General features: G+C 44.7%; 1 protein-coding gene across 1 annotated transcript in view; it reads left to right on the top strand.

Annotated features, from left to right (window-relative positions):
• LOC146809260 (trypsin-like) overlaps nucleotides 1-21195 on the top strand; it is a 110539-nt gene that overhangs the window by 19302 nt on the left and 70042 nt on the right. The window contains exon 3 of the mRNA XM_085616082.1: nucleotides 7655-7908. Coding sequence (XP_085472208.1) covers nucleotides 7655-7908 — 254 coding nt within the window. The remainder of the gene's footprint in view (nucleotides 1-7654; nucleotides 7909-21195) is intronic.

Raw genomic sequence — 21195 nt, 5'->3', positions numbered from 1 at the left:
AGGATCACACTAAATGTTTCCCAATTCACTCATCAAGCAGGTATTGCAGTACGTCCATGAATGGTGAACTTCCCCACTTGGGGAAAAATGCTGTTTAGAGAAAGATGAGAAAGGAAAAGTAGCGCTTCATTGGCAAACGCTGTAAAGTGCTGCCAATGTGTTTGGGGGTGAATATAATCAATCAGGCCAATTTGCGACCACTCTCTCTTGCTTTATTTATTTATGTATTTATTGCTCAAACGTCAAACCTTGTTTTCTCTCCTCCCGAGGCTGCATAGAAAAATGTCAGAAAAAGACATTTGCAGCAAAAGTGTTTCCTCTTTTTTTGATCCATTTCGCAGGGGAACGAATGAAGGAAAGCAGAGGAAAGAAAAGTCACGGTTTTCCACAAGTGACCTGAAGCATGACAAAAAGGTAGAGAATAAGAGAAAGAGAGGGGGGCGGCTGCTGGCGGTGGAGCAGGAGAAGTGGACACTGTCCTTTGACTTCTCTGGGCAAGAAGGAAACGACAGTCCTTTTCCTTCAGTGCCCGCCCGTCCTTTAACAGCCACGAACGGCCGGGCTATTTCGGCCGTCCTAGGACGCATATCTAAAATAATAAAGTAGGGCAGTGGTTCTCAAAGTGTGCGCCGCGGCACCCTGGTGTGCCGTGATGAGAAGCCAGGGGCGCCGCGTTGCCGCGCAGGATGTGGGTCATGGAAATTGCAGCCGCAGCGTAACATGCCGGGGGTTTAGAAATGCCACCTTCAGAATGGTTTTGGCCAAGAGCGAGCTGCCACCATACGCATACTTGCGTACGTATGCACGCATCGTATGTGCTTTAAGATGCGCAGTGTAAGCATTACTGCCATAGCAAGCTTGGAGCGTTGGAGGATCGTTGTTGCTGACCCCCGTGCTGTGCCGTGCCTCATGGGACCCTCTTCACCAGGAAATCGGTAAGTAAGCAAGGGCTTGTAGTGCCGCGCCCCCGATACGCACTTTCTTGTAAATGTGGGATTTTTGCTCTCTTGTTTCTCTGAAAGCCTTTTTCTGTCCTCACCATGTGTTCTCTCATTTGTTCTTCTTTTGTTTTCCACCACATCTCAGCTCCCTTATTCTCAAATGATGCGTTCCTTTTTTCCTTCTCTTCTCCACGCGCTCTCTGGTCTCTCCCTTGTTCCTCTTCTTCTCGTTAAACTTATTTGACCAGTAGCTATCTAATTTAGCAACCCCCCGTGACCTCAGCTGTTGTTTACTTCTCTCTTCCCTCTCTGATCTTTCACTTCTCCCTCTCTGACCTGGAGAACTAAACACTGTGGGACAGACACGTCCCTCATACTTTTCCCCTATGGAGGCTTCTGCTTGCCCATCTCTGCAGGGTGCTAAGTGTAATTCTAGAAACGGAAGCTTTGGAAGTGTTTTAGACTTGTGTCTCCGGCGTGCATCCCTCAGGCAGGGGACGTTTATCACCTCTCGGAGGTTATGGCAGTTCCCGAACACATTCAGAAAAAAGTCTTTTCTTTGAGAGCAGTGGCCCCAAGAAGGGCGAGTTTGACATTCCCTGGGGAAACTAGTGACTGGTAAACTGATTGTGGCCGATCCAGGGGCCACCATGTCTCGGGGTGCCTCCGTGCAGGAATACTTGGAGAGAGGATGTGGTCCATCGGCTAGACTGCCGACTTTGGTGCTTAAAACCAGGGTTCGAGCCTCGGGTCGTGTCCACATCCTGTGATTCTGGAAAATCACTTAATCTCCCCGTGCCTGAATGTGTAATGTAAATACGGTGCTCTTGTACAGTGCTCCAATACGTTCGGGTCGAGTTAGCGCTATATAAATATGCAAAAAAATAAAATAAATACTTCGATGAACATGCTCTCCATTCATGACTCCAGTTCATCTGCGACTCAAAGATGTTCTGCTGCGCTCCCATTGTTGCTTTATGACAGGTGCCACGCACAGTGCCCGAAGGCTCCTTATTAAGGATGTTATTTTGTTTATTAGTCTGCATTTCTGTGTTAAAATCTGTATGATTCACAAAGAAAAAAGGCTTATAAGCGTAGCAAGTGTTGGAGATGGTTGTGTTATCTGCTGTCTCAATTTTCTCTTGTGCGACTATCGTTCTGGGTCATGGAGAAGAATCATAGACTTCTCGCTCTAGTATTGCACAAACAGCAAAAATAGCGCAATAGATTGGCCCTGCTTTTGCACTGATGCAAGCGTTCTGTACTTGGCCCTGATGCCCTGTTTCGGTGCTGACTGCTGTGTGGTAAGCACGTGGTTTTACCAAATGATGTTCCTTTGCAGTGTATCTATCCCACACATCTATTCACTCAATTTCGGTGGGGTAGGCATGGGCCCTCTCGACCAGTAGTAAGGCCCACCAGGATGTTGCAGATGGCTCAAGCCCCCTCCAGGAGTGAGAGGGAGGGTGGGAATGGAACCGTAAATGTGGTGGGGGTATTCAGACTGTCCTCACCCGTCATGTCCTCCAGCAGTCAGTGGGCCCCTGATGCTTCCACGAAGGCTGGAATTTTCCAAAGGAGGAAGCCATTTTGATGTTTTTTTGGCATGCAATGCTCTGACTTTGTGTTTAGAAACAACATGGCGCCAATCAAGACTAGTTCAAGTAAAAAACTGAGGTTGGGCAGAAGATCGGCATGGCATTTTAAATAATAGTAGTATCACCAGCATTATTTTTCCACTGAAAAGGCGGGCTCCACGGAGCTCGTAAAAGAAATCATAAGCCTTATTATCACGATTTCTTTATTTTAAGGAGTTCCATGGACCCCGCTTTTTAGTGTAAAAATAATGATGGTGATACTGATTACGACAGACCAAACCCATTGTTCCATTTTCTCAGAGTGGGTCTCAGTACCAAAAGCTACTGAAAGCAGCAGCTGGCATAAATAAGGGTTTGGGACCAGGCACACAGTTTGCATCACAGCAGCATGTGTGTGCTCTCTGTTGCATCTGCTGCCTTGTTGCATGGAAACATATTTTGCTATTAACCTTGTATTGTTTCTCACTTAACATGTTTTTATTAAACAACTGTTATCTTTTTATTTTGTTACAAATATGATTATAATACCTTCATTGCATCCCAATTAACTTAAGGGAGACAAAAGGAAGTACTCCAGAGGTCGGGCTTACAAGACCCCACCCACCAGTAAAAAAATGGTGGGGAGCCACGGCCAACCGCCAATTAGGTCAAGGGAGCCACGGGTCAAAAAAGTTTCGGAACCACTTAAGTAGGGGAATGGACTGTATTACATGAAAGAAGTAGGGGCACGCCGTGCCCTGCCAATCCCGCCCACTTCGACCGCTGGTTTAATTACTGCTTACTGTGCTCCATGTTTCAGCTTTGTCCTCTCCGAGATGCCACGACTGGTGCAGCCTTGCTAATGCCCGGCGCGCGCTGGCCTGCAGGACGAATAGTCCTTTCTGGCCATTTAATCTGAAATGTGACATTCCGGAGTACGCCACTCTCCTCCCCCTAGGTACATTCAGACCCCAAAGGCATTCCATTACCATAATAGGTGGTTTTGATTAATTTGATACCATTAACCAAAACACAATAAGAGCTGCAAACAAATGCTCATTAATTGAGGAGGCAAGTCTGTGTAATACCGTGAGATATTACTGCTGCATTGATATCGCTGTATAACACTTTGGAGAGCGGAGCTGTGTGCTCTCCTCTTAATGTACTGTCGATGTCTGTAAAAATGTTTGGCAACACCAATCAGCTCTCTATTACTTTTTTACATAATCCTTGGCAGCTACCTTTTCCCCTCCAGCGATTAGAGATGCAGCTTCCGGGTGAGCCAGGGAATCCAGGAGCATGCTGACTTTTGGCGCATGCGTAGAATATATGGCAGTAAGACAGCTGTTTGTATTGCGCATGTCATTAGGACAGGCCAGGCAAAATATAGTGCAAACTCACTAACCAATCACGGGACAAAAAAGCATTGAAAATGCAATAGGACTCGGATTTACCCGAGACCTATTGCATTTTCAATAGAGTGCCGCCATGAAAGAAGGCACGAACGGGAGGGGCCGGGGGGGGGGGGTGTTTGTGGTAAAAAAAAGTTACAGACTGTGGGAGGGAACGGGGACAGACAGGAAAAAAAACGGTTTTATTAGTAAAGGGGCTGATAGCCTCGGAAGAAGAAAAATTACGCCATGCCAGTCAGGAGGCGGGACTAAGACACCCAAAACCAATCAAAATGCAGGATTTTGTATTGCAGTCAATCAAACTGTATACAGCATCTCTTCCCGAGACAGCGCATGGGCTGCCTAGGCGAAACCTAAAAAGTGATGCAATTTTGGATTTTCCTCGGAATACTGCACTGTGGGAAGGGTAGCCCCTAGGAACCTTTTTTCTCATTGGTTAGGGAGTTCTCCATATAAATGACTAAGCCAAAAGGTAATTCTCAGATGGGTAGTGTTGGAGCACCTGAAACATGTAGACAACCTAGAAATAGATTGATCGAGAAAGAACAATGCTTGGTGTTCAAACTTCGCACTGACACCCAAGGCTTAACCCCTTCAGTGCCCACCCCTTTCCCCGCCCTGTGCCGGCCGTTTCATTAGCGGGCGGGGTTTATGACAAGCTGGTCTCGTCATGGGCACAGCGCAACCGCGGCCCATGACGAGACCAGCTCGTCACGGGCATTGAAGAGGTTAAACAACAACATCCCTTGGGGTCAATTTACCAAATAAACACAATATCACCTGTGACAATCTTCAGTTAGATAAATTCAACCTGATGTAGCATTGACATCATACCTACAGTTCTAGACATTTGACTATGGTGGCAGTCGCCGTTTTTCCAGTAATGATTTTCAATCATGAATAAAGATGAGCTTAGGTGTTCGTTAAAATTTCCTTCTAATGTTTCACCTTTCCAACAGAGCGACATTTATTTATTAGTTGGTGCACCTTTCTCGCAATCACGTGTGAAATATGTGTCTTATTAACTGTGCAGGAACGCGTATTCATCTTCGTACCCCAAAACAATCACTATGAGACCTGAGCCCCGCTCTCCATATAGGCGGTAATATACCTTAAGCCATTCCGTCATTTATAACCTCCTACGATGGCATTAAGTTTCCCAATGGAATTTATGTTTGATCGGTATTTAGTAACTACTTTGGAATCTATACGTCCAATATGGCCACCGGTTTTGCGACCTCCAACGCCCCTTTTTGATTCTGCGCCGCCCTAGTCAATACCACAATGACTGGGCCAATGTGGAAGTATATCTAGAAGCACCCGTGAACTCCAGGGGAACAAGTAGGTGTATTGCCGAGGTGCGCTCTGACAAAGTAAGTGCCATTGACTTTTTTCTTTACAGCGAAGTCAACAACTGGCATTTTTTTGACCGCATTGAGGTATCGGGCAACCCCCGTTTTCGTCTTTTACAGGGCCTTATTAAGAACTACACATTTATAACCATTACTATTGCAGAGTGTAACAGTGAGCCCCTCAACCCCTCCAGACCATGGGGCACATTTGGGCATCATAATAAGTATGTAACTTTAATTGTACATGTTCGTTATGTGGTGTTATATATCACGTGGTTTATGTTTTATAAACAGCACTAAATCACAATTTCCATCGGAGAGACAAATTATTTGTTTTCATTCCTTACAGCACGACGGAACACAAGGTAGTTGTAAAACTACACACACCATAGAGGAGAATTTATACTCATCAGTATGACGGCTATAATTATGATGCCTACCAGTATTCTGGGAGGCAAGTGTTTACTCTAACAGTGCTCTGTTTTATCTTCCTACAGTTACTATGTACCATTCGGTTAATCATATGTATTACTAGTGCACGCACAGTAGGTGTTACAGCAAACAAATGATGGACGGAATGCTGACAATGCAAACATTCTCCCCAGTCAAAAGATCTGGGTTAAATCCATCATTCTTTTCCCCACTACACCACCCCAGTTTGGACCCAGCCATATGCAAATCAGTCTTGACCCTGTGCCTCCTGGGAACAGTTCAGACCGAACTGCCAGGCCAGGCCCTCCCTGGACTGGAAACAAGCATCCCTGGACTGGTTTCAGGGTTTCACCTCTCTTCAGCCAGGATAGCTTGATTCCAGTCATTTGCCCACTAGGTAGGTATTTTTAAATCATTTTTCTCCACTCCACATCACTGCACTACACATTTATTACACATAAGTGCTCCTACGTAACTCCGCAAGTCGTAGCTTGCCTCAATCCGCAGTGGATTGAGACGACCCCTATGATCAAGCATGTCACCAAGGGGAAACCCTGGTGAGTGAGGGTACTATAGAAAGAAAGTTTTCTTTCCAACCAGTAGACTTTTCCACTCTACCTGATCGGAAGTCTGTTTTTTCTCCCTTAGCTAGGTTCCAATTTCCAGCATCCCATTTTTTTTGTGTTCATTACTGTACAAGGAGGGTGAACCTATTAGAAACCTCTTCCTCCCCCTGTTTTCTGATTTTTTCTTTGCCAAAATGTAGAAATCTTGGTCAGACAAAGGCCTGGCACAAGGACATTAGTGGGCTTGAAATCTGAATTTCTCCCGCTTGGAGCTTTTCATGCCAAACCAATGAATTCAGCTGAACTAAGCAACTATTCGGCTTTGAATAGACCTTTTCAGATACTGCCTGCAAGCTTGACTCTCTACAGGATTTCAACTTCCATTTCAGGGTTTAAGTCAGAATGAAAACCCTTTGACTGGGATGATCTGCTTGATGTATCCGACTGACGCTCCATCATGGTCAACCTGCAAGAATTTGGGCACATGGTCAGCTCTGATGAGTAACCAGTCTGGTTTATTATTTGCTGTCAAGCCAGCCTTATGATAATTGTTTTATGACTTGGATTTTTCATTGGAGAAGATGCACTTGATGGTTGCCGTAGAGTTGGAAGTGTCTCTTCCAAGTGTTGTCTATTGTTGTGATAGAGCAGTACAACAAGGTAATTTGGAGAGATGGACCATGCATAGAGTTTATCTGTTTGGGGAAGTTGTTCGTTTTAGAGAAGATGAAGTTGAGGGTTCATTCACCGATTGTAAGAATGTAGATGAATTTTTAAGAAAATAGAGGTGCAGGACAGCGCAGCAAGTTACCTTGCTGCACTGCGCTGCATCAGAGAAAAGGCAGGATTGTGCCATTCCTGTCCTTTCTCCCTGCACTGGCACCATTGTGGCAGCCTAGCACCAATGCAGGTACCCTTGCACATTGGTGGATCGAGTATTTGATGTACAACCTACTTACAAGATAACTACACAAAAGGAGAGATACAATCTATAAATGTACTCCAAGTGAGAGTTAGACACAGAGGGGGTTGAGTTTAAGAATCATAGTCAAGAAGCCTAGCAGTAATATACACACAGTGTTATTCAACTGTGAGATATGCACAGGTCTACTCTGGCTTTATTACTACAATGAGGTTTGAAATGTATGACTTTCTTAAGCAGTGGTGAATGCACTATCAGCTGAAGTTTAGACCTCAGACACAGGCCACCAAAGTACTTGTTCCTGTATGAAGAGGGCGTGTCTAGTGGTAGAATTTAACATTCACTGAGCTCGTGACTGATATCACCAGAGAGTGAAGGCTCTCATGCTGTCTGCGAATTCTCCTCCTTTCTTGAAGCTAAAGAAGTAAAATTATTGTTTAATTTTCTTTTAGAAGCCTTCAGATCCGCCTTGGAGAACATAACCTCAAAAACTATGATGAGACTGAACAGTTCACATATGTCGAGAAGGCGATCCCTCATAGCGGGTTTAATCGGCAGACCTATGAGAATGACATCATGCTACTCAAACTCGCGACACCTGCTGTCTACAATGAATATGTACGTGCACTCCCTCTGCCCACAAGCTGTGTACCCGAAGGAACTGACTGCCTGGTGTCTGGATGGGGAACGCTTAGCAGCCCTGAAGGTGACAAATATTCCACCGAAAGGAAAATTGTTGGTTCTACGTAATCTGTCATATTTTCACTGAGTAGCTCCTCATTTGTATAATCTCTTTCTGAAGTCCCTCTGTAGCATCATTCTCTCTTCCCTCCCTGTGAGGATATCCACAGGGACCATTCCCAAAGGAATGCTGTATCTTGGGTAATGCCAACCTGCAGTAAGTATGTAACCACAACTGAGTTGTGTCATATTAACATCGATGTAGCATCTCAAATACATAAAGGAGGAATACTTTGTACAAATACTGTCTCATGAGGTTAATCTCCAGTAATAGGTGAAGACATGCATTGCAGGATGTTGCTGAAGCTCGCTGATCTAGACAATTTCAATGCATTTTGTCCTCTGGCTATAAGCAGAGCTATGTGCTGTGCAGTGATTGGTGCTATATTTGTATAGTCAGGGGACTCCAGTAATTTTGCTACCAGAAGTCAAGATTTTCTCCAAATGTTGAGGTTCCAGGACTGCGCAATGGGCAGTATTAGGTGAATAATATTCTTACATTGAAAACTCAACTTGTTGGACTTTCGTTGAAGTGACTGCGATGAGCCTGCATCATGTATCAGACAAAGATGTAAGAAGTCTAGCTTCAAATTCTTTACTCAGAAAGAGCATTTGCAGTTTCACGAAAGAGCCTCCAAGCCTAATACCTGCTTGCATGAACTCTGCTTTACTGCCTAGTCTCCCAGATTTTTTGTTGTTGCAATTTTCACATTGGATTTTAAAAAACAATCTAAAGAGTTATGGCAGGGGCCGGCATGATTTTAATAAGGCATGCCCTAGATTGATGTTAGGGACTGGGGGCTGCAGTGCTTAATTTGTAAAATAAGAGTGCCGGTGCCCAATCTCTGCTCAGAAGCCAGCAGCGAGTGCAATTGTATGTCGATGGACTGAATACCAAGGCTGTATAGTTCAAAATCCATTTGGAGTTGTGTCATTCACTACCAGACACTCCCCGCCTCTTTATCTCACTCTTGCAGGTTCCTGCTTTCTCACTTTGAGAAGGCATTGCTATCTTTCTCGTCCTCTCTTTCCCCTTTATGTACATAAGCAGCAGTCCTCAGAAGTGAGTACCGGTGGCCCTCATATGCAAACATCAGCTCAAATTAGGCGCTGGTGGACAGAAGCATATGGGGTCCTGTTAGATTTGGGGGTTTCTAGCTGGCATAGGTAGGTACCTGTGACAAATAGGGACCTTTGTGTCTACTCAGGGTAAGGGGGTACACTCCTAAAATAACTCCTGCTCGCCCCCTTGGTAGCTTGGCACGAGCAGACAGGCTTATCTCAGAGGCAGTGTGTAAAGCATTTGTGAGCACATACAGTAATCAAGTGACAACGCTACAGATGGACACCAAACAGGTTGTATTATAAAAATAAGTATCTTTTACATAGATTTAACACAAGACCACAAACGACAAAAATCCACAATACTGTTAAAATGGTAGAATTAGCTTAGTTCTCTTAAGATGGTAAATGCGACACTCAGGGTTCAATGTACCTTAAGATGCGCAACACAAGACAACAAAAGTGTTGTAAGGACTGTGATGCGTTGAAGATCTGGTGCAAAGAAACAAAGATGGCACTTTCCTCTTGATGCGACACGCTTCCCGGTGATACGGCAGCGTCTGCTGCGACGTCGATCCTCTTCTCCAGCGATGCGAGATGCTTCCACACAATGCGAGCCGCGACAGGCCCTGCCACACGCTTCCCAGTGATGCGGCGCGTCTGCTGCGACGTTGAACCTCTCCCCTGGTGATGCAAGTTGCTTCCACATTGATGCGAGCCGCGACAGGCCCTACGACACTCTTCCCGGAGATGTGGCGGTGTCTGCTGTGACGTCGATCCTCTTCTCTGGCGAAGAGCCGCGACGGGCCCTGTAACACGCTTCCCGGAGATGCGGCAGCATCTGCAGCGACGTTGATCCTCTTCTCCGGCGATGAGCCGCGACAGGCCCTGCGACACGCTTCCCAGTGATGCGGTGGCATCTGCTGCGATGTCAATTCTCTCCCCTGGCGATGCAAGGCGCTTCGGTGAACCTGCAATGACTCAACGATTCTTCTGCAACACGCTTCCCGGTGGTGCGGCGGCATCTGCTGCGACGTTGATCCTCTTCTCCGGCGATGCGAGGCACTTCGTGTTGTGAAGCGGAAGCAGCAGTTCTGCGACACGCTTCTTGTTTGTGAGTCGCGCTTCCAGCTCCTTGCGACAGGCAGCCCCTCAGAAAGCCTCGCAAAACAGCAGGCACTTCCAAATAACTCTTGGGGAGCTGGTGGGCGAAGTCTGTTGCCCCTGAGACTTCAGCAGGAGGCAATCTCTTTTTCAAGCCCTTGGAGATCCTTCACAAGTTGGATAAAGTGCACACAAAGTCCTTTCTTTGGCAGTCAGGCAACCACTGCAGGCCAATCCCCAAAGCAGCACTTCAGCTTAGGGATAGTCTCTCCTCAGTTTCTTCTGGTTCCACTCCTCAGCAAAGGTTTCTTCTTGTTTCCCAAAGTGATCTAAAGTCTTGGGGTCTGGGTCCCCCTTTTATACTCATATTCTCTTTGTTCTCTGAAGGCGGAGAGGCCTTTGCCTAGTCCAAACCAGTTCTGGTCAATCTTGGAGCACTTTGTTTACATGAATCCTTCTTTCCTTTCAGAGTGCAGGGCAGAGACATCAGACGCACCACATGAGGTGGAGCCAGCATTGTGGAGGGAAGGCACAGCCCTCTTCAGGTCCCAGGTGCAACTCCTCCCACCCATCTAGATGCAGATGTCTCTATTCAGCCTTGTGCTGACTCACCCTGTCTCCTGGGATTTCCCCAGCCCCTTTCACTCAAACTCCAGAGAAGGAATACACAACCTAGCAGAGGCAGGTTTGGATGGTTAGACAAGAAAATACCTACTTTCTAAAAGTGGTATTTTCAAACACTGAATGCTAAAACCAACTTCACTAAAAGATGTATTTTATCATTTTGAGTTCAGGCATACTAAACTCGAATTTCTACCGTGTTCCCTGAGTCAGTTAGGATTATAAGATGTAATAATCAAACTGCCCATTCTGGCCTATGGGGAACAGGTAGCCTTGCAATAGTGAAAAACGAAAATGGCTGTAATTCACTATTAGGACATGCCACACACATCAGGGCTTGTCCTACCTTATACTTACAATGCACCCTGCCCTTGGGCCTACCATAGGGGTGTCTGATATGAAGAAAAGGGAAGGTTTAGGGACTGGCAAGTGGGTGCACTTACCCAGTCAGCATGGTAGTACCAGACTGCACACAGACTCTGCAATGGCAAGCCTTAGACACACTTTTACAGGCTGCTTCTGTGGGTGCCACAACCAATGCTGCAAGCCCACCAGCAGTATTTGGATTACCCACCCTGGGCACTCCTGGCGCACTGTACTAGGGTCTGACAGGTAAACAAAACCAGCCAATCATGGAATCACTAATCCATACATCAATTTACAATAGGAGCACTTTCACTGTGGCACTGGACAGCAGTGGCATAGTGCCCAAAGTATCTAACACCAGCAAGAACACATGAGGCAACAGCAAAAAATGGAAGGGAGACCCACGCCAAGGTGCCAGGTCTAACAGGTCCTGACATTTTAAAAGGCCCCAGAGCTTGGTTATCTAGGATATATCTGCAATAGAGTATAAGAAATGACAACACATAAACTGCTAAAAAAGTCGGCAGGGTGGTGTGTGCAACTTTTTTTTCAGTAGGCTAGAGATTGGGTGCATGATAAATATAATTTCCCACCTCAAGCACACCAGAGCACAACTGACATGGAAGAAAACCAGAAAACTGGCTTACATGCCAGATGCCTGATGCCTGATGCCTGCCTGGTGAAATACTGAGATGTGAAGTTACTTGCCTGTGTGTGCAGACTTTGGAAGTGTTATTAAAGGAAATCTAGCTTCCTGGTATCTTCAGGAGAATATGTTGCTGAAAAGGACTCTCGCTGTGTTGAACAACCAGCTCACCAGTTGAGACTGGACTAGAACTTTCTGGAGCCTTGCCTAAACTTAGTGATTGGGTTTGTCACCCACTGCTGAAGTGTGACCTGGAATCTAGTAGATTTCCTTAACTGTTTTGGAGCTGTAGAAGAGGGGATCCATTATCTCCCAGGAAACAGAACTTTTAGATGTAGCATGAGGTAAACAGTCATAATATCGAAAAAAAAATATCGACTAGACAGAATATCAAGTTTTAAATATAGAATGGACAGAATATCGAATTGCCAAAATATAGTGGTGAAGAATATCAGGTAAGAAATATCGATTTACATAATATAGAAGTAAGTAATATCGACAGTCATTATATAGTTGTTAAAAATTATCGCATTTTTTTTATAGTGTTTTAAGTGTTAGTATATGTGTGAAAAGTATGTATTAATTTTGGAATGTATGTTTGAATATTTTTAAAGTAATGAATTTTATGGTATTTAATTTTTGTGTAATTTAATTCCGTAGTGGGTTGTGGGTTTATAGGGGATTAGGGTGGGAAGTAATTTAATTATAGTACATTAAATAATAATTTTTTGGAATAATTAATTATTTTTAATTTAATTTTGCGTTTTACTTCTGTAGCGGGTTGTGGGTTTATAGGGGAATAGGGTGGGAAGTAATTTAATTGTTATTAAGTAATTATTGATTGGTATTGAAAATGTATTGGTTGTTGATTTATTATTAATTGGTAAATAATTTGTATTAATTGGTAATTAATTTGTATTGAGTTTAATTGATAATTATGTTAATTGTATTAATGTATTATTTGTAGCGGGTTGTGGGTTCATAGGGGAATATGGTGGGAAGTAATTTAATTGTAAATAATTAATTATTGAAATAATTTTTGTATATTGACAATTCATTTATTATTAATTAATTATTAATAGGTATTAGTTGTATTTATTAATTTTTTGGTATTGAAAATTAATTGGTTGTTAATGAATTATTAATAGGTAATTAATTGGGCAAAAATTAGTATTTATTATTAATTAATTATTAAATATTGTGTGATGGGTAATGAATTTTAATACGTTGTTTTGGGTATTAATAATTAATTTATTTGTAATAAAATATTAAATTAGTATTTTCCCTACTATTGCACTCACTGGAGTGGGAATAGTATTGTCTACCCCTATCATATCCAACACTTTCCCTACTATTGCTCTCACTGGAGTGGGAATAATAATTTTTACCCCTACACTATCCAACGCTTTCCCTACTGTTGCACTCTTTGGAGTGGGAATAGTAATTTTTACCCCTATGCTACCCAGCGCTTTCCCTACTGTTGCACTCACTGGAGTGGGAATAGTAAATTTTACCCTCCCGCTATCCAACGCTTTCCCTACTGTTGCACTCTCTGGAGTGGGAATAGTAATTTTTACCCCTACGCTATCCAACGCTTTCCCTACTGTTGCACTCTTTGGAGTGGGAATAGTCATTTTTACTCCTACGCCATCTGACGTTTTCCCTACTGTTGCACTCACTGGAGTGGGAATAGTACATTTTGCCCTCCCGCTATGCAACGCTTTCCCTACTGTTGCACTCTCTGGAGTGGGAATAGTAATTTTTACTCCTACACTATCCAACGCTTTCCCTACTGTTGCACTCTCTGGAGTGGGAATAGTAATTTTTACCCCTACGCTATCCAACGCTTTCCCTACTGTTGCACTCTCTGGAGTGGGAATAGTAATTTTTACCCCTACTCTATCCAATGCTTTCCCTACTGTTGCACTCTTTGGAGTGGGAATAGTAATTTTTACCCATACACTATCCAACGCTTTCCCTACTGTTGCACTCACTGGAGTGGGAATAGTAAATTTTACCCTCCCGCTATCCAACGCTTTCCCTACTGTTGCACACACTGGAGTGGGAATAGTACATTTTGCCCTCCCGCCATGCAACGCTTTCCCTACTGTTGCACTCTCTGGAGTGGGAATAGTAATTTTTACCCCTACACTATCCACCGCTTTCCCTACTGTTGCACTCTCTGGAGTGGGAATAGTAATTTTTACCCCTACGCTATCCAACGCTTTCCCTTCTGTTGCACTCTCTGGAGTGGGAATAGTAATTTTTAGCCCTACTCTATCCAATGCTTTCCCTACTGTTGCACTCTTTGGAGTGGGAATAGTAATTTTTACCCCTACGCTATCCAACTCTTTCCCTACTGTTGCACTCACTGGAGTGGGAAAGTAAATTTTACCCTCCCGCTATCCAACGCTTTCCCTACTGTTGCACACTCTGGAGTGGGAATAGTAATTTTTACCCCTACGCTATCCACTTCTTTCCCTATTATTGCACTCTCTGGAGTGGGAATAGTAATTTTTCCCCTCCCGCTATCCAACGCTTTCCCTACTGTTGCACTCTCTGGAGTGGGAATAGTAATTTTTACCCTCCTGTTATCCAACGCTTTCCCTACTATTGCACTTACTGAAGTGGTAATAGTAAATTTTACCCACCCGCTATCCTACGCAAAAAATATTGAATATTTTTAATTAATATTACGTTAATATATATGTAATAACATTTTTTTTTTACTTACATTAATTATTTATTAATTTTAAAGTTATTTAAGTCTTTTTAAGTATGTTTTAGTTAATTATATGTATTATTTCATTAATTTTACATTACTTTTAAGACATTTAAAAAATTCGATATTTTGACCAACTATATTGTTTACAACAATATTTTGGCATTCTATATTTTTTCCTCGATATTTTGGCAAGTCGATATTCTCCTTCTTGATATTTCGTCAGTGATCCGTAGCATGAGGCGGGATAGAGATGGTTTGAGTCAACTAGAAATGTACCAGGATGATTGGAAGAATGTTGACTGATTCTGCCACTACCCATCTGTCAGAATCCCGTTCAGAGCAAGCATGGGTTACTGGGCTTAACCGTTGGGGCTGTGTCATTTTGCTCCTGCTGTCCTGCTGCCCAACCTACTCTGAATCCTGTGCAACTGGGCCAAGTGCCTTCTCAGCACATAGCTCTTAGTGGTATCCCGGGTCGAGCAGTCCAAAGGATTTTGGGGGTATGTAGAGACAAGAGGGTGAGCACAGGCTCATAACTCAACATGTGCACAGCAGCAGCAGCAAATGATTTTTGAGTCAAATACTTGCTTTTGTGAAATAAGTATTAATTTATGACTATAAACTAAGTCAATCAATCAATCAATCAGTGGTTTATAGAGCGCTCTACTCACCCGTGAGGGTCTCAAGGCGCTGGGGGGTGAAACAGCTCTGGGTCAGTCGAAGAGCCAGGTCTTGCGGTCCTTCCTGAATGTGTGGAGGGTTGGGGAGCATCTTATGTTGACCGGGAGCTCCTTCCAGGTTTTTGCTGCGATGTAGGAGAAAGCTCTCCCTCCAGTTCTAGATCCGCGGATGCGGGGGACCTCTGCCAGGGTGAGGTCAGCGGAGCAGTTGAAACTGTTGGAGGAGACGGCGTTGATCTGGCGGTTCATGGAGAGGGACGAGTCGAGAATTATGCCGAGGTTCTGTCGGGATGGGTGGGTCCCGAGGGCGGAGGGCCACCAGGTGTTGTCCCAGGCGGAGGTGCAGGGTCCGGGGATGAGGACCTTGGTCTTCTTGGAGTTGAGCTTTAGGCAGCTGTCCTTCATCCAGGCTGCTACATTTCTCATTCTTCCTGGAGGCTGAGTCTGGTGCTTTCTGGGTTCTTGGTGAGAGAGAGGATGAGTTTGCTGTCGTCGGCGTAGGATACGATGCTAAGCCCGTGCTGTCTGACAATGGCAGCGATGGGGGCCATGTAGATGTTGGCTTAGTGAAGATCCTTGGGGTACTCCACAGACGATGTCAGTGGGGTCGGAGAGGAAGGGGGGAGCCTGATCCTCTGCCTTCTGGCGGAGAGGAAGGATTGTATCCAGTTGAGGGCGGATCCCTGTATTCCTGCATTGTGGAGTCTGGTGGCTAGTGTGCGATTTGAGATGGTGTTGAAGGCTGCGGAGAGGTCTAGGAGGATGAGAGCTGCTGTGCATTCCTGGTCTAGCAGCATGCGGATGTTGTCAGTGGCTGCAAGATGGGCCGTTAGTTCTTAAGGTCAGTTGGGTCTGCCATTGGTTTCTTGAGGAGGGGTTTCACCTCTGTGCATTTCCAGTCATCTGGGCAGATGTCTGATATGATGCAGGAGTTGATTGTACGCCCTAGTTCGATAGCGGCGGCCCTGTGGAAGATGTGAGGGGGGAAGGGGTCAGTTGGGGCTCCTAAGTACATCTTCGTCATGGTTGAGGAGATGAGCTCGACAGACGCGGTGGCCCAGGAGGTGATGGTCGGCTTCTCGGCGGTGCTGGGTGGTGTGGTGCTGTTTTCTGCTGGCTCACTGAAGTTGTCGTATAGGGCCTTGATCTTCAGGTGGAAATAGGAGCTGAGTTTGTCGCAGAGTTCCTGGGAGGGTGTGATGTCAGTGGATTCGCAAGTGGGTTTTGCGAACTGCTGAATGACGTTGAACAGTTCCTTGATGTTGGATGCCTTGGTCTTGACTTTTTCTCTGATGAAGGTGCTTTTGGTGTCCCTTATACGCTGGTGGTAGTCCTTCAGGGCGCTCTTGTGTTTGTTCCATGCTTCAGTATTCTTCTGGTTCCTCCAGGTTTTCTCCAAGCGTCTACAGGAGCGTCTGGCTTCTTGGAGTTGGTAAACCAGGTGGCCCTCAGTGGGTGTTGATCGGCGGTGCGGCAGAGAGGTGCCAGCTTGTCGGCGCAGCAGGAGACCCAGCGGTGGAATTCCCTGGCTGCGGAGTTGGTGTCGGTCGTAGCCGTGGGGGTTCTTGGAGGAGTGCGGAGTTCAGGTGCTTCTCTGTGACCTTACTCCAGTTCTGTCGCGGCGGGCGCAGGGCGGTCTTGGGTGCGGTGGTGGTGTTGAAAGTGAAATGGACGCAGTGGTGGTCAGTCCAGAGGGGCTGGGTGGTGTGGCTGAAGAAGATTTTTGATCCTCCCGCGAAGATGGGGTCGAGGGTGTGGCCCGCCCTGTGGGTGGGAGTACTGATGAGATGTTCCTGTCCTAGGATAGCGAGGTTCTCAAGGAGTGTGGTGGAGTCGGGGTCCTGGCTGTTTTCGAGCTGGAAGTTCACGTCCCCGAACAGGATGTAGTCCTGAATAGTATCAAGCCCCGAAGCACTATATGGCAAGTTCCCTTGGGGTCAACTCGCAGATTGTTCTGAAATTAGACTTACATGAGCAGGATCAAAGAGACTGAATTTTCTGAGCATGCCCCTTGCATGGCTGCTGAATCTGCAGCGGCTGTCTCTGGTGAGCCTTTCACTCGCAACCTGGATGGGCTGCGATTGGCTTTACTCAAGTTCCTCACAGACGGTCCTGCAGTGGTTTAGGGTTGTTAATGCTCTTCCAAGCTGGGTAAGTTCTTCGGGTCTTCATATGGGAAGTTGGGGCTGCAATGATTCAGGCGCTGGTCCTCAGTCATGGCTCAGGCCTGATAGTGTCACCAAGATGGCCTCTCTCCTCTGATGACGATCTTTGATCCGGTCACACTTGCTCAGTCACTGTGGCCATCTCTGGCATCCAGGGTCACCATCCGTCCAATGCACATGGGCTTGGTGAGAAATTGTATTGGTAGTTGAGAGGGGTAAAATACTACTCAACCAGCAGCCACAATCCTTGTCAGGGTGAACCATAAAAATCACTAAATTAAACGGCACTTAGCCCTCTGGTAACTTTGCACAAAGGCAGCCAGGCTTAACTTAGATGCAATGTGTAATGTATTTATGCAGCACAGAAACAGTAAGAAAGTGAAAATGCATCACAAGAAAAATTCCACACCATTTTTAAAAATGTAGAGTACATTTAAAAAACAAATTGACACCAAAACAACAAAATTACAATTTCTAGAACCAGTTTTAAGTGAAAACTAGATCCTAAAAGATCAAAGTGCTAACTGCGGATATCTGGTTGCGCAAGGTTGGGGCACAGGAAAAAGTTATGGCCGACCACGAATACGTGACAGATACACGAAGTGGATTGGGCCCGGTCTCTGCTTACCTTTGGACTTGGAAGACATTTTGAAAAAAACGGCTGAGAAGCTAAAGTTCAGTTTTTTAAAATATTTTTCTTTATTGACAGTATGTTAAGAAATACATGGTTGTTCATCGACAATCTTGGAAATGTAAAGAGCATCTCAGCATGCAACTGTATTAAAAGTTTCTCCTCCCCTCCCTGTTGTATGGACAATAATTGAGTTTTCAGACATAGATCTTTCCATAGTATCTGGAGAAAAAAGGTCACAGTTGAAACCTCGATATTCATTCCATCGTCCACAAATTTAGCCCATTTCTGGGGGCATCCACAGTCCTTGTACACCACCTTCTCCGTCAGCATACACTAATCCTTGTCTCTCTTTCAGTCCAACAGTTCCGGTGCCTGTTCTCCCCCATAGATTCGTCCAGTGTTCCTTTTGGCTATGCCCAGCCCCAATTGTAACCCATATTAACTACATATGATTAAGGTCTTATTCTCCCCAAATATTGAGTAAACACCATTTAGCAGAGATGGTAACATTATTACCGCCTATGGAACCCACACTTCTCACAATCGAGTATAAACCGTTGTATTAACTGGCAGTCACATAAAATGTGGTAAAAGGTGCACATTTTTCCACCACTGCGCTTGCAACCTTCATCAATTGCCAACCCCATTTTGATGATAGTGTGTTGTGCATAGTAGGAACATTAGTATTTTTAATTGTACAAGGCAAAAACCCACCCGTATGGACACCTCCGTTGGGGACGCTAAAACCTCAGTCCAAACATCATCTCCTAGGCCTAAATCCTGAGCCCATCTTTCCCATAAATATAGCCGGTCATCAGGGACGTTGTTGACACATTTGTTATACATCAGTGATGTGGCTTTGCGTGGCAAAAATGTATCAAGCAGTCTTTCTGCCAGGGGTGAGGATTAATAACACAGGCTAAAATGTGAATACTCGTCTGATGCTTCTAAATAGTCCTACCCTGGTGTACCTAACCTAAGTGTGGTGCAAGGTAAAAGTAGGTGCTGTTTTCTATAGTATGATATATACTAAGTTTAGTATGAGTTCAGTATGCCAAGAGTCCCTCTAGGGTCTAGTCAGCTCCATACCTTTAGAATGAACAAGGTGGGAATCTCTATCCGGGTCTCAAACTCTAACACCCCGCGAAGGGAGTCAGAACACTGGAAGCTGGATTCTCTGCGAGCAGGGATGACAGCGTCTGGTCAGTGCGTCAGGTCGGGATAGGGTCTCTTCCGAACTTGCCGTGGCGAACCGTGCAGTCAAGTCGTGCTGTGTAACCTCCGTGCCATGCCGTGGTTTGCCATTGTAAGGGAAGGTATATTTATACCTGGAAAGTACATAGGAATGCTAACGTTGACGTAAAGTTGGATAGAGGAGGACGTCATGATGAACCACTAAGGAATAGTAGTTCATGCATAATAGATGAGTTCTTAGAGAAATCAATAATCCTAGCTAGGGAAAGTCCAGTTCGGCTTAAGGGTCTGGTTTCTAAGAACTCGTTGTGACGTGGGATGGACGGATGTAGGTGACCATGCCTGTATTTGGTTAGCATGGCTCATGCCTAAATAAGGGCTGGGATTCTATGCCTAAATAAGGGCAAAGCGAGTTGTGCCTGTATAAGGACATGATTCAGGGAAGCCTATATACGGGTATCTAAATCGAAACACAACACCCACTCCAATGACTACGGTTTGATATTACTAAATGCTAAACATGCTAAAACACATAAATTGATTATCACATGTTCACTAAAAACATTTGTAAAAGCATACTAAAAGTCTTTGTTAAGAGTTTGCTACACATGAAATGCAGGTGATGTACATATTTAAGCAATGTTGCATTCTAAGCATATATTTACAGTGAATGCTAAGAGAATGAACAGAAATATATTTACATAGGTAATGAAATGGTCCAGTTTTACAGAAAAGAAAAAAAAAATAGTTCGGAGCCATTTCATGTCATGATTACATAAAGTTGAAAAAGGTGACAGCATGTCCCTGGAAGAGTTTCAAAGAAGTCTGTTCTTTATGAATATTTCTACTGTAAGCAGAGCTTTCAGCCATAAAAGAAAAAGTCAATATTCACAAAAGTGTGATCTTTGGAAAGTTCCTATTTTAGGGGCATATTAACAAGGCGGCGCAAAAAAATTATCGCCACTTTTGCGGCCGTTTTCGGCCGAAAAGCGGAGATAATTTTATCGCTTTATCAGCAAGGTCACGCTATCGCGTGAATCCTTGCCATAGCACCCTTTCCTGTAACGCCCACCTTTGCTTCTCTAATGAGATGCAAAGTGGGCGCTTCTTCCCAAAATAACTGGAGAAATGTCGCTAACCGACATTTCTCCAATCATCAATGGGCACGCTAACAAGCACAGTGATAAGAAAAGTAGCGCTAACCGCGGTTATCGCTACTTTCCTTACGCCTGCTTTTAGTTTGACTTAGCCATGATATCCAATGGAAGGTGGATATCATGGTTAAGTATGCCCTGCCCTATCAACAAACTATCGCCAAACCTTGTGCGATTATCGTTGGATTTCCAGCGATAATCGCACATTTGACAGCTTGCGCCGGGAATTTTATTGCTTTTGAGATAAGCGTTGCTGATAGCACGCTATCTCAGCAATTAAATTCTGCGATAGCAGGCGAAAACTATCCTAGCGCTAAGTGTGCTTAGCAATAATTATCGCCGGTTGTTGATGATATGCTCCTCAGTATTTTGTTTTGAAAAAATGAAGGCCAAATTCGTAGATTGCATGGTACAATGTGAGCCAAATCAAAAGTTATCTGAAGATGCTGGGGAAAATATGAAATCCTCTAATCCTGTAGACAAAATTTCGTCTTCTGTTGTCAGTGACAGGTCGATTACCTTGTTTAGAAGACTAATTGCACATAGATGTGATGCATCAACAGTGGCAGTGCTCGATGATACCTGTGTGCCTGTTGATCCATCTCGTACCCCAGCAGTAGCATGTTCCGTCTGTGAGATATCAATGAATGCCATCATCAGGATTGGTAGCCGTTGTGGACAACACAGAGCATGGGCCGTTATCGGGTCCAGCAGAGTATCGATATCCGTTGGCATGACTGATGGGAGTGTTAGACATATGTCTAGCACGCATTCTTCACTGCAAAGCAGGCAGCAGAGAACAGTTAAGATGCAATCTTGCCAGATTGATCAGAACGACAGAAACCATGTGGTATTTAGTTCTCGTAGACGAGGTAAACCCAATAGTTGCACTATGCGCTCA

This window comes from Triturus cristatus, chromosome 7, assembly GCF_964204655.1.
Source record: "Triturus cristatus chromosome 7, aTriCri1.1, whole genome shotgun sequence".
Classification (NCBI taxonomy): domain Eukaryota; kingdom Metazoa; phylum Chordata; class Amphibia; order Caudata; family Salamandridae; genus Triturus; species Triturus cristatus.
Note: the sequence above shows the minus strand (reverse complement) of the source record. Positions and strands in the feature narration are given on the sequence as shown.